Source organism: Crinia signifera, chromosome 6 (genome assembly GCF_055691185.1).
Source record: "Crinia signifera chromosome 6, ASM5569118v1, whole genome shotgun sequence".
NCBI lineage: Eukaryota > Metazoa > Chordata > Amphibia > Anura > Myobatrachidae > Crinia > Crinia signifera.
In genome coordinates, this window is record NC_139222.1 from 131,205,010 (window position 1) to 131,218,165 (window position 13,156).

At 47.6% G+C, this 13,156-nt stretch overlaps 2 protein-coding genes across 8 annotated transcripts in view; one reads left to right on the forward strand and one right to left on the reverse strand.

The window, feature by feature from the left end:
- The window catches only part of LRRC3C (leucine rich repeat containing 3C), a 116,625-nt gene that overhangs the window by 50,740 nt on the left and 52,729 nt on the right, over positions 1–13,156 (reverse strand). The window contains exons 7-11 of one of the 7 annotated variants that reach the window (XR_014444479.1): positions 12,962–13,101; positions 12,741–12,880; positions 12,520–12,659; positions 12,299–12,438; positions 12,053–12,217 (exon numbers count right to left, since the gene is read on the reverse strand). The exons of 5 other annotated variants lie outside the window; for them this stretch is intronic. The gene's annotated coding sequence lies outside the window, so the exon portion shown is untranslated. Of the gene's footprint in view, positions 1–12,052; positions 12,218–12,298; positions 12,439–12,519; positions 12,660–12,740; positions 12,881–12,961; positions 13,102–13,156 lie in introns of those variants that run through there. One more of the 7 variants, XR_014444478.1, reaches the window with a different exon arrangement.
- On the forward strand, positions 4,810–10,360 carry LOC146009639 (uncharacterized). Its single transcript, XM_083150091.1, has 6 exons — positions 4,810–5,070; positions 6,608–6,868; positions 6,954–7,290; positions 7,366–7,674; positions 7,783–8,892; positions 10,292–10,360. Exons 1-5 carry the CDS (start codon positions 4,861–4,863, stop codon positions 8,448–8,450), a joined length of 1,785 nt encoding a protein of 594 aa, XP_083006217.1. The 5' UTR covers positions 4,810–4,860; the 3' UTR covers positions 8,451–8,892; positions 10,292–10,360.

Genomic DNA, 13,156 nt, shown 5'->3' on the forward strand with positions numbered 1-13,156 from the left:
GTATAAATGACAAACACTTAGCACATATAAAATAAACACAGAATAAACATATACTACAATCACATATCTCTTAGGGATGTGGATACTTAGATAGACAGTAAATATGTTGACCACTATTGGTCAACAGGCAAAAAGGTCGACATATGAAAAGGGTCATCATGCAGTAGGTCGACATGGATAAAGGTCGACATGGAAATGGTTGACACAGGAAAAAGTAAATGTGAGTTTTTCACTTTTTTTGGTGTCTATGTTGACATGGATCTCCAATCAGTTTAAGGAGTCCCCTCACATGGCTCGCGATCTTGGGGCTCGGTGCACACTATTATATTCTCCTGCTATGCCAACATGGATGGAGAAGTCAGTTTAAAAAAAAATAAGCATGAAAAACTCATGTCTTTTTATGTGACCGGTACTTGTTTCCTAGCAGGGCGCCCAGATTTCTTACGTACGCAAACGTAGTGAAATCGCATCGCATAGCATCGCATGGTACGTTTTACCCGTGTGATGTGTGCGATGCGATGCGATATTTCATTGTACAAGCACCCATGCCATGAGATGTGATGGGTGCTTACAATGAGATGTGATGGGTGCTTACAATGAGATGTTATGCTATGTGATGTGTGCATAGTATGTTATGTGATGGGTGCTTACAATTGTAAGTACCTGCACCTACGCCAGTATCCACGCTTCGGGCTTGGTGGCTCGCTGTGCTCGCCACACTATCTAGAAACAACTCCACGCCGACGTGGATAGTGGGGGTATGAAAAGGTCGGAGGACGCTTTCTGCTGTGCTTGCCACGCTTCGGGGTGGCGTGGATACTGGGGTTGATGATAAACAATGGCGTAGGTGCAGGTGCTTACAATTGTAAGCACCCATCACATCACATAGCATCACATCTCATTGTAAGCACCTATCACATCTCATGGCATGGGTGCTTGTACAATGAAATATCGCATTGCATCGCATTTGGTGCCATGCGATCCTATGCGATATTTCATTGTATAAACACTCCTGTGTAGTTAACATGGACATCTCATTGCATCGCATCGCAAGCATCACACAGCACTATAGACGGCGATTTTCCTACGCAGAATAGCACACTAAGCTATTTGCTTAGTGGGCGCCCTGCTAGGAAACAAGTACCATGTGACCTTTTTGTCAATGTTGACCTATTGCATGTTGACCATTTTAATGTGTCCACATATTGCCTGTCGACCGCTACACTGATCGAAACCAATCACTTACACAACTCTCACACACAAATAAGAAAGGACAGACAGATAATAGACACGGACCAAAAGCTAAATAAATATAATAAACAAATCAGTTATGCAATACAACACTCCCCACCCAATACCCAAATATTACTCTGCTCTCTCCTTCCCTTAAAGAAAATAATACAGAAATAATCCTTGTATAGAAGCTAATGAGGTTAAAATCCCACAATGTTGCCAGACCAATAGCTTGTAATGGTTTATTAGCAAACATGCTGTAAGTATTGGCAAGTTTTTTTGTGGGTCTCAGCGCTACCTATCCCAAGAGTTTCAATGCATTCCCGCAGCAGGTATTGGCCAGTGCTACCTCGAACCCTATAACATTTACCCAATATCTTTTAGAACTTCTCTTTCTGTAAACGTATTGGGCGGTATTCAATGACCTGAATCGCTGGTCACAGCGATTCAGGTATCACATTCGCCAGTCAATCGCCGTTTTTTTGACGGCGATTCGCCACGCGTAGGGATTCGTCTGAAGTCGCCGGGACTAGCTGTGTCACCCTATTCAACGTGGCTGAGAATCGCCGCCCCCAACGGCGATTCTCAGCCAATCCAGCGTATCTGGTGACTGGGTGGAGGGCGGGTGTATATATTCCCGCTCTTCCATCTAATATATAAGTGACTTCCCTGCTGCGCAGCTCTGCTATTAGCTTTCAGCAGGGGTGGAGTGAGTTGCTGCAGCTAATAGTTCTCCCTGAACACGTGCAGAGAGCAGAGAGCAGAGAGCAGAGCCTGGAGCCTGGAGCGTGGAGCGTGGAGTGGAGTGCATATTTTCTTTTGCAGGTGAGTATTGTGATGTGTTTGTACTGCAATGCTATGGGGCTTTGTTGTATGGGGTGGGTGAGTGTTTGTTTGTTTGCAGTATGTGTGCCCCCCGTTTTTTGGGGGGGTTTTAAACTTTTTTTTGCTTGAGTGTTTTATTTTTTTTTTTTTTACTGTGCTTGGTGCAATGTGCAGCCATGCTGCATGCTTGTTTGGGGTGCTGGAGTGTTGTGGTGGGTGCCCTTCATGCTTTGGGCGTGGTCGTGAGTCCCCATTTTAAAATGACTGCAGCCAAAAAAAAAGGAAAAAAAAAAAAAAAACCTGCAGCCATTTTAAAATGGGGGCCCTGGGTCACGAACATAGCATGTCGGGATCCCCCCCACTACACCCCAGCATCCCTGACTAGCATGCCTGCACCTTGCACCCCACTTGGGTTCGCCTCGCCCCTAAGTGTCATTTTCTCAAAATTGCCAGTTTGGGGTTTTTTTAAGTGTGGATCATGTGTGGGTGCCATGTGCGGCCATGCTGCATGCTTGTTTGGGGTGCTGGAGTGTTGTGGTGGGTGCCCTTCATGCTTTGGGCGTGGTCGTGAGTCCCCATTTTAAAATGACTGCAGCCCAAAAAAAAGGAAAAAAAAAAAAAAACCTGCAGCCATTTTAAAATGGGGGCCCTGGGTCACGAACATAGCATGTCGGGATCCCCCCCACTACACCCCAGCATCCCTGACTAGCATGCCTGCACCTTGCACCCCACTTGGGTTCGCCTCGCCCCTAAGTGTCATTTTCTCAAAATTGCCAGTTTGGGGTTTTTTTAAGTGTGGATCATGTGTGGGTGCCATGTGCGGCCATGCTGCATGCTTGTTTGGGGTGCTGGAGTGTTGTGGTGGGTGCCCTTCATGCTTTGGGCGTGGTCGTGAGTCCCCATTTTAAAATGACTGCAGCCAAAAAAAAAGGAAAAAAAAAAAAAAAACCTGCAGCCATTTTAAAATGGGGGCCCTGGATCACGAACATAGCATGTCGGGATCCCCCCCACTACACCCCAGCATCCCTGACAAGCATGCCTGCACCTTGCACCCCACTTGGGTTCGCCTCGCCCCTAAGTGTCATTTTCTCAAAATTGCCAGTTTGGGGTTTTTTTAAGTGTGGATCATGTGTGGGTGCCATGTGCGGCCATGCTGCATGCTTGTTTGGGGTGCTGGAGTGTTGTGGTGGGTGCCCTTCATGCTTTGGGCGTGGTCGTGAGTCCCCATTTTAAAATGACTGCAGCCAAAAAAAAAGGAAAAAAAAAAAAAAAACCTGCAGCCATTTTAAAATGGGGGCCCTGGGTCACGAACATAGCATGTCGGGATCCCCCCCACTACACCCCAGCATCCCTGACAAGCATGCCTGCACCTTGCACCCCACTTGGGTTCGCCTCGCCCCTAAGTGTCATTTTCTCAAAATTGCCTGTTTGGGGTTTTTTTAAGTGTGGATCATGTGTGGGTGCCATGTGCGGCCATGCTGCATGCTTGTTTGGGGTGCTGGAGTGTTGTGGTGGGTGCCCTTCATGCTTTGGGCGTGGTCGTGAGTCCCCATTTTAAAATGACTGCAGCCAAAAAAAAAGAAAAAAAAAAAAAAAAACCTGCAGCCATTTTAAAATGGGGGCCCTGGGTCACGAACATAGCATGTCGGGATCCCCCCCACTACACCCCAGCATCCCTGACAAGCATGCCTGCACCTTGCACCCCACTTGGGTTCGCCTCGCCCCTAAGTGTCATTTTCTCAAAATTGCCAGTTTGGGGTTTTTTTAAGTGTGGATCATGTGTGGGTGCCATGTGCGGCCATGCTGCATGCTTGTTTGGGGTGCTGGAGTGTTGTGGTGGGTGCCCTTCATGCTTTGGGCGTGGTCGTGAGTCCCCATTTTAAAATGACTGCAGCCAAAAAAAAAGGAAAAAAAAAAAAAAAACCTGCAGCCATTTTAAAATGGGGGCCCTGGGTCACGAACATAGCATGTCGGGATCCCCCCCACTACACCCCAGCATCCCTGACAAGCATGCCTGCACCTTGCACCCCACTTGGGTTCGCCTCGCCCCTAAGTGTCATTTTCTCAAAATTGCCTGTTTGGGGTTTTTTTAAGTGTGGATCATGTGTGGGTGCCATGTGCGGCCATGCTGCATGCTTGTTTGGGGTGCTGGAGTGTTGTGGTGGGTGCCCTTCATGCTTTGGGCGTGGTCGTGAGTCCCCATTTTAAAATGACTGCAGCCAAAAAAAAAGGAAAAAAAAAAAAAAAACCTGCAGCCATTTTAAAATGGGGGCCCTGGGTCACGAACATAGCATGTCGGGATCCCCCCCACTACACCCCAGCATCCCTGACTAGCATGCCTGCACCTTGCACCCCACTTGGGTTCGCCTCGCCCCTAAGTGTCATTTTCTCAAAATTGCCTGTTTGGGGGGTTTTTAAGTGTGGATCATGTGTGGGTGCCATGTGCGGCCATGCTGCATGCTTGTTTGGGGTGCTGGAGTGTTGTGGTGGGTGCCCTTCATGCTTTGGGCGTGGTCGTGAGTCCCCATTTTAAAATGACTGCAGCCAAAAAAAAAGGAAAAAAAAAAAAAAACCTGCAGCCATTTTAAAATGGGGGCCCTGGGTCACGAACATAGCATGTCGGGATCCCCCCCACTACACCCCAGCATCCCTGACTAGCATGCCTGCACCTTGCACCCCACTTGGGTTCGCCTCGCCCCTAAGTGTCATTTTCACAAAATTTTCTTAAGGTAGGTTAATTGCTCAGTAAAGGTAAAAAAATGTAAATTAATATTGCTATATCTGTGTTTATATTCCACAGGAATGTCTCATCGGACAAGGACCGTGGAACCCCTTTCCCCTCTTCTTTCTATTTCAGGTGAGACGAGTCCAGTGGAGATGACTACAAGGGAGGAAGATGGTGATAGGATATCCACAAGTAACCCTGGCCGGCCGGTGCAGGACGACATGGAGCATGGAGATCGAGAAGGAACACCTCAATCAAGACAAACAACTAAAAGGAGAAGGACACAGGTAAATTCTTTAAAACTTGATGAATAGACAGGTTTCGCAACAACGCACTAGCGCGTATTTTACCCTAAAAGTGGGCGCCGGGACCCATTAAACAGTGGCCACCGGACGCCGATGACTGTAGGTTTTATATATTTTGCTGCTGCTGCGCATCACGAACCCTGCATGAGAGCAGGTTAACTTTTCAAACTCTGCATCCTAAGTCCACTCTGCTGTTGAGAGCAGTGGGGAGGGGTGGGGGGTGGGGACAGGATAGGATGCTGTAACAGCCGCTCTCAGCAGAGTAGATCTGCGCATTGTCAGGGTGGCGGGGTAAAGGATGATGCAAATGTGACTTAGATCAGCGTGTCAGCTGGTCCAGTCCCCCGCCGCGTTGATAGCCTGCTCACCTACTCTGCTGCCCCCCCCCCCCCCCCCCCTTGGCAACCAGTGTGAAGATCCCGGGATCATGCAGCAGCGCAGCGCGACTTAAGCCTCACGCAGAGCCCCGGGGTCACTCCTAGTTCCAAAGATTGCACAGGAATAAACAATAGCAAAGATACCAAAGTATTACCTTTATTTTACACACGGGTTCTACATGTAAAATCAGCATTTAAAGTCTATATACATTATATACAGAAAGGTCATCAGTATTATTCACGTTATCAGAACCTTACCATGTTATCCTTCAGATTAACATCAGATGGCCAGGACACGCTAGTCCACAACTCCCAGCGCTGACGCTCGGACACTTCTCTGCCTCTCTCTCCCTGCAAACACCCACTTAAATCCCAAAGGCACCCCTCTCCACCACCCTCTGGAATTTTTAACCCTTCCTATGCTGGGTGCGGTTGCATGATATATAAAGAGGCCCTTTGATCCCAGAACCAAAAAATATACACAAACTAAACAGATTCTAATCTAAGCTTTTGGTCGCTTCTAGCCGGACCATTTGACTCTAGATATACAGTTATATTCTTTAGGTATTAAGCATTCGGGAAGACTGCCATAATTAACTTCATTGTAGCAAATCCCTTATTCATGCTACCATCACAGTTTACTAACAACATAACCAGGAGGCAGTGACGTAACCACGGGCAACGCTTATCCTCCCAGTTTCTCTTGTGTTCATAAAACGCTCTTCTTGCCTTCATATGCATATGTAGCAGTATGGGATACAGTATACAAAGCTTAGGGAACATATTACAGCCATTTACATAACATGAGGGAATATTTCCCTCCAGTAGCACACATACTCATCCTAATTGAATAACCTGTTTGGATTATTCAGTATAACATCCTATTATTGTCCGACATACAGCCCTGTGATGTCCCCTATATACAGCAGTCTGGGGAACCCAGCTCAGATATGAATACAGTCCGTGATAATTTCCGGTTATCGCCGGCATTTTGCAGTTCTCTTTGCTGAAACGCAGAAAGATGCAGGCGAACAACATATGACGGAAAGGGGCGTGGCCAAATACTTAATACATCATGAAGTTAATGTTTAATATATGCTAAATCTATGTGTAATTTTGCTGACACTGTTTGTTTTTTAAAGGCTACAGACAGAACACTGGACGAACAACCCAGTGGTTCTGGGGTCCAACCACCCGTAGCGAGAAAGAAACCTGGCAGGAAAAAAAAGGTTCCCCTAGACCAACTTGCCGAGGGAGAAGAAGAGAGCATCCCGTTCACTACTGCAGAAAGCAACGTGCTGGTTGAAATGGTCCACAAGTTCTATGACCAACTGTGTGGACAAAGAAGACAGGAAACGAGCAGTAGAGAGCGTAAAAGAATATGGGCCTCGATTGCAGAGAAGGTTCATTGTTTTTTTTTTATTAAAATAAATCCATTTAAAAAAGTGCATTATTTGATTGTTTATAATGTGATGTTTTGCATCTTAGATTACAGCAGTGAGTGGCAACGTCAGGTCGATCGACAAATGCCACAAACGATACAATAATTGTCGACGGCACACAAAACGGAAGATGGGCCAAGTCAGGCAACATCTAATTGGGACTGAAGGCGGACCACCATTACAAGTTTCATGGCAGCCGTGGGAACGAGCCATCCAGGAACACATGAATCCAATCATGGTGGAAGGTGTTCCAGGCTCTGTGGAGTCCAATGTCCGCAGAGCAGAAGTGTTGAATGCTCTGGAAGCGCAAATTCCACCTGCGCAACGAAGAAGACGGAAGACAACACCTGCAGAAACAGCACCTTCGCAAACTCAGGAGCAGGGTAATTATTTGTACTACTTTGCTCTCTCTAAAATTATATTGCAATGTTCTAAAATGTATATTCTCATTTCAACAGTTGTCGTTGCTGAAGATCGGACAGAAGACACCCATGTAAGCCAACCGGCTGAAGAACCGTCAACACAGGAAGAGACCATCACCCTTGATCTGTACTCGATCAGTCAGTTTGAATCGTCCATTCAAACAGAAGACACCTCTCAAGGATTTGAAGACAGCAGCTTGCAAACCCCACTGGGTGAAGAAGGATCTACAGCAAGTGGAGGATTGGCCCATCAGCTTTCAAGTTATCATCATTCCATCCAGGACATCGAGGAAGCGTCTGAAGATGAGGAGGAGGTGGATCCCACCAGACCACCACTGATGGATTGTAAGCTTTTGCCATTTGTTTGTAACCTTGTGGTTTTTTTTTATTTTTTTAAAGATTACATTGTGTGAAATTGATAAAATTTATTTATCTTGTCCTTTTTTTTTATAGCCGGAATGCAGCTCGTGGAGGACATCCAGAGAGAACAGGCTCCAACGCGCGTCCATAGAGTCCGGCAATTGGCATCTGAAATAGAAGATCATCAGAACCAGTACCGGATCATGATGGAGCAGAGGATGACAGCCATGGAGAAGCATCTTGAAACACTGGCCACAACGATGTCCGACATCGAGCGAAGACGCCAGGAGGATTGGGCCGAAATAGAGCGAAGACGGCATGAAGACTGGGTGGAATCCGAACGCAGACGTCGAGAGGATAACCAGGTGATGATGACCGGGATCTACAAGTTGGTTGAGAATGCAGCGTGTCAACAGGAGACCCTGAGACAAATTTCCACCTGCCAGACACAAATTGCGGCAAGCTGCATGATGATCGCCAGTTCCCTGCAGCGGAGATACAATCCGGACAACGTGGGACAACCAGCGAGAGCCACCCCTTCACCGTGGATGCCACCATCTTCATCAAGTCGGCATCAGGAGCCTGCGCATCTCCAAACATCGTGGGCTGGATCTTCTCAGGCATACCAAGGCTACGCTGGAATGTATCCACCTCCTCCACCCTCCAGCCAAAGACCAAGGACGCCACCACATCGCACATCTCCTGCTCGAGCTTCAACCGCCCAAAGGCCGGGACCGGCGGAGGAGGACCCTGCACAGTGAACACGGTCGTATATTTCCATTTATTTTACATGTTGTTTGTTTTTATGTTAATATACAAAGCTTTCTTTTCTCCTACTTTCAGTTTGTCTTTTCTTATGATTATTTAACCCTTGCAAATTTTTTCTACAGCTGTGTTCACTAAGGAGTTGGGCGTAACAGTTATGCAATGCATGCGCGTGCATGCATTGATAATTGTTGGGAAATGATGAAAGCTCCTTACATATGGTGGATGTAATAATGGGCCATAAAAAGAGCAATCTGATCCCACATTTCTACCCTTGTAATGCAACCTTTAAACCATTTGTTAATATTTATCAAAATTACACCCAGTGCAAACACCTTTTTTTTTTGTTTTCATTTTTTCAGGGTGCAGTGCATTGGAAATTGATTTTGAACTCCTAAAATCCAAAACGGGGAGAATGCCAAAGCTACATACCTATTGGTGAGTAATACCCAAGTGCACTCTCTAATCTATCTTGTCCCCAAATCTTGTCCCTTGTGCTAACGCCCAGACCAGGCGCATTTGAAGTGTGGCTGGCTTGTGCGTTACCACAACGCTTACTCTGCATCCGGTGCCCACAACTTGCAAGTCACATCTTGTCCCTTGTGCTAACGCCCAGACCAGGCGCATTTGAAGTGTGGCTGGCTTGTGCGTTACCACAACGCTTACTCTGCATCTGGTGCCCACAACTTGCAAGTCACATCTTGTCCCTTGTGCTAACGCACAGACCAGGCGCATTTGAAGTGTGGCTGGCTTGTGCGTTACCACAACGCTTACTCTGCATCCGGTGCCCACAACTTGCAAGTCACATCTTGTCCCTTGTGCTAACGCACAGACCAGACGCATTTGAAGTGTGGCTGGCTTGTGCGTTACCACAACGCTTACTCTGCATCCGGTGCCCACAACTTGCAAGTCACATCTTGTCCCTTGTGCTAACGCCCAGACCAGGCGCATTTGAAGTGTGGCTGGCTTGTGCGTTACCACAACGCTTACTCTGCATCCGGTGCCCACAACTTGCAAGTCACATCTTGTCCCTTGTGCTAACGCACAGACCAGGCGCATTTGAAGTGTGGCTGGCTTGTGCGTTACCACAACGCTTACTCTGCATCCGGTGCCCACAACTTGCAAGTCACATCTTGTCCCTTGTGCTAACGCCCAGACCAGGCGCATTTGAAGTGTGGCTGGCTTGTGCGTTACCACAACGCTTACTCTGCATCTGGTGCCCACAACTTGCAAGTCACATCTTGTCCCTTGTGCTAACGCACAGACCAGGCGCATTTGAAGTGTGGCTGGCTTGTGCGTTACCACAACGCTTACTCTGCATCCGGTGCCCACAACTTGCAAGTCACATCTTGTCCCTTGTGCTAACGCACAGACCAGACGCATTTGAAGTGTGGCTGGCTTGTGCGTTACCACAACGCTTACTCTGCATCCGGTGCCCACAACTTGCAAGTCACATCTTGTCCCTTGTGCTAACGCCCAGACCAGGCGCATTTGAAGTGTGGCTGGCTTGTGCGTTACCACAACGCTTACTCTGCATCCGGTGCCCACAACTTGCAAGTCACATCTTGTCCCTTGTGCTAACGCCCAGACCAGGCGCATTTGAAGTGTGGCTGGCTTGTGCGTTACCACAACGCTTACTCTGCATCCGGTGCCCACAACTTGCAAGTCACATCTTGTCCCTTGTGCTAACGCACAGACCAGGCGCATTTGAAGTGTGGCTGGCTTGTGCGTTACCACAACGCTTACTCTGCATCCGGTGCCCACAGCTTGCAACTCACATCTTTTCCCAAATAGGTTTTTGATACCAATTTCAAAACTTTGCTCTCCTTTTTTGCAGGTTATACCGACGGTAAGGATGAAGAATTGACACCGGGAAAGTCTTTACCATGGTATTAATTTATTTCGGAATTTAACATGTGAAAAAAAGTTAAATAAAGTTTTTCAAATATATTGACTGCTTTCTTGCTTCTGAATGTTATTAAAAAGGTATAAGATGAGTATTATTCCATTTTTCAGTTGTGAACCATTTTCTTTTGAAACGACTGAAAAAAATGATAAAGGGTCAGTGTCAGATAAATATTAAGGTTTTTTTTTTATTTTACATGCATACAAGCTAGGAGTTTCCAGATTGGTGCCGGTTTACACCAAGTACTTTTTGGGTTTATATTTCACTGATACTCCTATTTCTAAGCTTTTCCTTAAATATGTCATTCTTGCCAAATACACCTAAATAGATTTCTGAAGGTGTCTCAGTGAAATATTGGGAGCAATCCCCGCCATCTCATAACAGTAGTGATTGATCCAAAAAGCGAATTTCTGGGCCTATTACAGGGTGATAGTTTCAGAAAGCAAATGATTTTGGGAGAGTGTTCCCATAGCTTAGATAACTTAGATTTGACCATATAATTGATTGATTTATCACTATTTTCAATAGTTTAAAAACTCTACCAAAATCAAACACAAACTCAAGCTAGCTATATTCCATTTGACATGAACTGGTTTCATGGACGAGAGGTGAATAAACATGTAAAATTTATTGATGAGAAACAACATTACTTAACACCTTGCACGCACATGACAGGTACAGCCTTTGGTCCTGCAGGTCTTTTTCACTTTAGGGGTTCACCCGCTGGAGACTTCCCCGTCCAGAGACCAGCAAAAGAAACTGCAAAGAAGAAAGAAGGGGTTAATGATCGGTGACTGTCTCCTATAGCCTCCCACCACCAGTCCCCCACGTAGTTCCATACTCACCCCAGATTTGGTTTTAATGAATGTGCTCGCACATGACAGGTACAGCCTTTGGTCCTGCAGGTCCTGTACACTTTAGGGGTTCACCCGCTGGAGACTTCCCCGTCCAGAGACCAGCAAAAGAAACTGCAAAGAAGAAAGAAGGGGTTAATGATCGGTGACTGTCTCCTATAGCCTCCCACCACCAGTCCCCCACGTAGTTCCATACTCACCCCAGATTTGGTTTTAATGAATGTGCTCGCACATGACAGGTACAGCCTTTGGTCCTGCAGGTCCTGTACACTTTAGGGGTTCACCCGCTGGAGACTTCCCCGTCCAGAGACCAGCAAAAGAAACTGCAAAGAAGAAAGAAGGGGTTAATGATCGGTGACTGTCTCCTATAGCCTCCCACCACCAGTCCCCCACGTAGTTCCATACTCACCCCAGATTTGGTTTTAATGAATGTGCTCGCACATGACAGGTACAGCCTTTGGTCCTGCAGGTCCTGTACACTTTAGGGGTTCACCCGCTGGAGACTTCCCCGTCCAGAGACCAGCAAAAGAAACTGCAAAGAAGAAAGAAGGGGTTAATGATCAGTGACTGTCTCCTATAGCCTCCCACCACCAGTCCCCCACGTAGTTCCATACTCACCCCAGATTTGGTTTTAATGAATGTGCTCGCACATGACAGGTACAGCCTTTGGTCCTGCAGGTCCTGTACACTTTAGGGGTTCACCCGCTGGAGACTTCCCCGTCCAGAGACCAGCAAAAGAAACTGCAAAGAAGAAAGAAGGGGTTAATGATCGGTGACTGTCTCCTATAGCCTCCCACCACCAGTCCCCCACGTAGTTCCATACTCACCCCAGATTTGGTTTTAATGAATGTGCTCGCACATGACAGGTACAGCCTTTGGTCCTGCAGGTCCTGTACACTTTAGGGGTTTACCCGCTGGAGACTTCCCCGTCCAGAGACCAGCAAAAGAAACTGCAAATCCCGCTGCTTGTAGGTCCCTCCAGAAATTATCAAGCAGGAATAGGCTGCGGAAAATAAAAAGGGGTTAGTGACACCTCACAGGGCCCAAACCCTCCCCTCCTTCCCCCAGCTGGAGCGATACTCACCGGGTAACTGCACAGTAGCCCATGGGAAAGGCATCACGCACCCACACCTGCCAGCAGCCCTCACACATCAGGGGTTCATCCGCTGCACACAGGATCCAGCTGCTTGTAGGTCCCTCCAGAAATTATCAAGCAGGAATAGGCTGCGGAAAATAAAAAGGGGTTAGTGACACCTCACAGGGCCCAAACCCTCCCCTCCTTCCCCCAGCTGGAGCGATACTCACCGGGTAACTGCACAGTAGCCCATGGGAAAGGCATCACGCACCCACACCTGCCAGCAGCCCTCACACATCAGGGGTTCATCCGCTGCACACAGGATCCAGCTGCTTGTAGGTCCCTCCAGAAATTATCAAGCAGGAATAGGCTGCGGAAAATAAAAAGGGGTTAGTGACACCTCACAGGGCCCAAACCCTCCCCTCCTTCCCCCAGCTGGAGTGATACTCACCGGGTAACTGCACAGTAGCCCATGGGAAAGGCATCACGCACCCACACCTGCCAGCAGCCCTCACACATCAGGGGTTCATCCGCTGCACACAGGATCCAGCTGCTTGTAGGTCCCTCCAGAAATTATCAAGCAGGAATAGGCTGCGGAAAATAAAAAGGGGTTAGTGACACCTCACAGGGCCCAAACCCTCCCCTCCTTCCCCCAGCTGGAGCGATACTCACCGGGTAACTGCACAGTAGCCCATGGGAAAGGCATCACGCACCCACACCTGCCAGCAGCCCTCACACATCAGGGGTTCATCCGCTGCACTCAAGATCCAGCTGCTTGTAGGTCCCTCCAGAAATTATCAAGCAGGAATAGGCTGCGGAAAATAAAAAGGGGTTAGTGACACCTCACAGGGCCCAAACCCTCCCCTC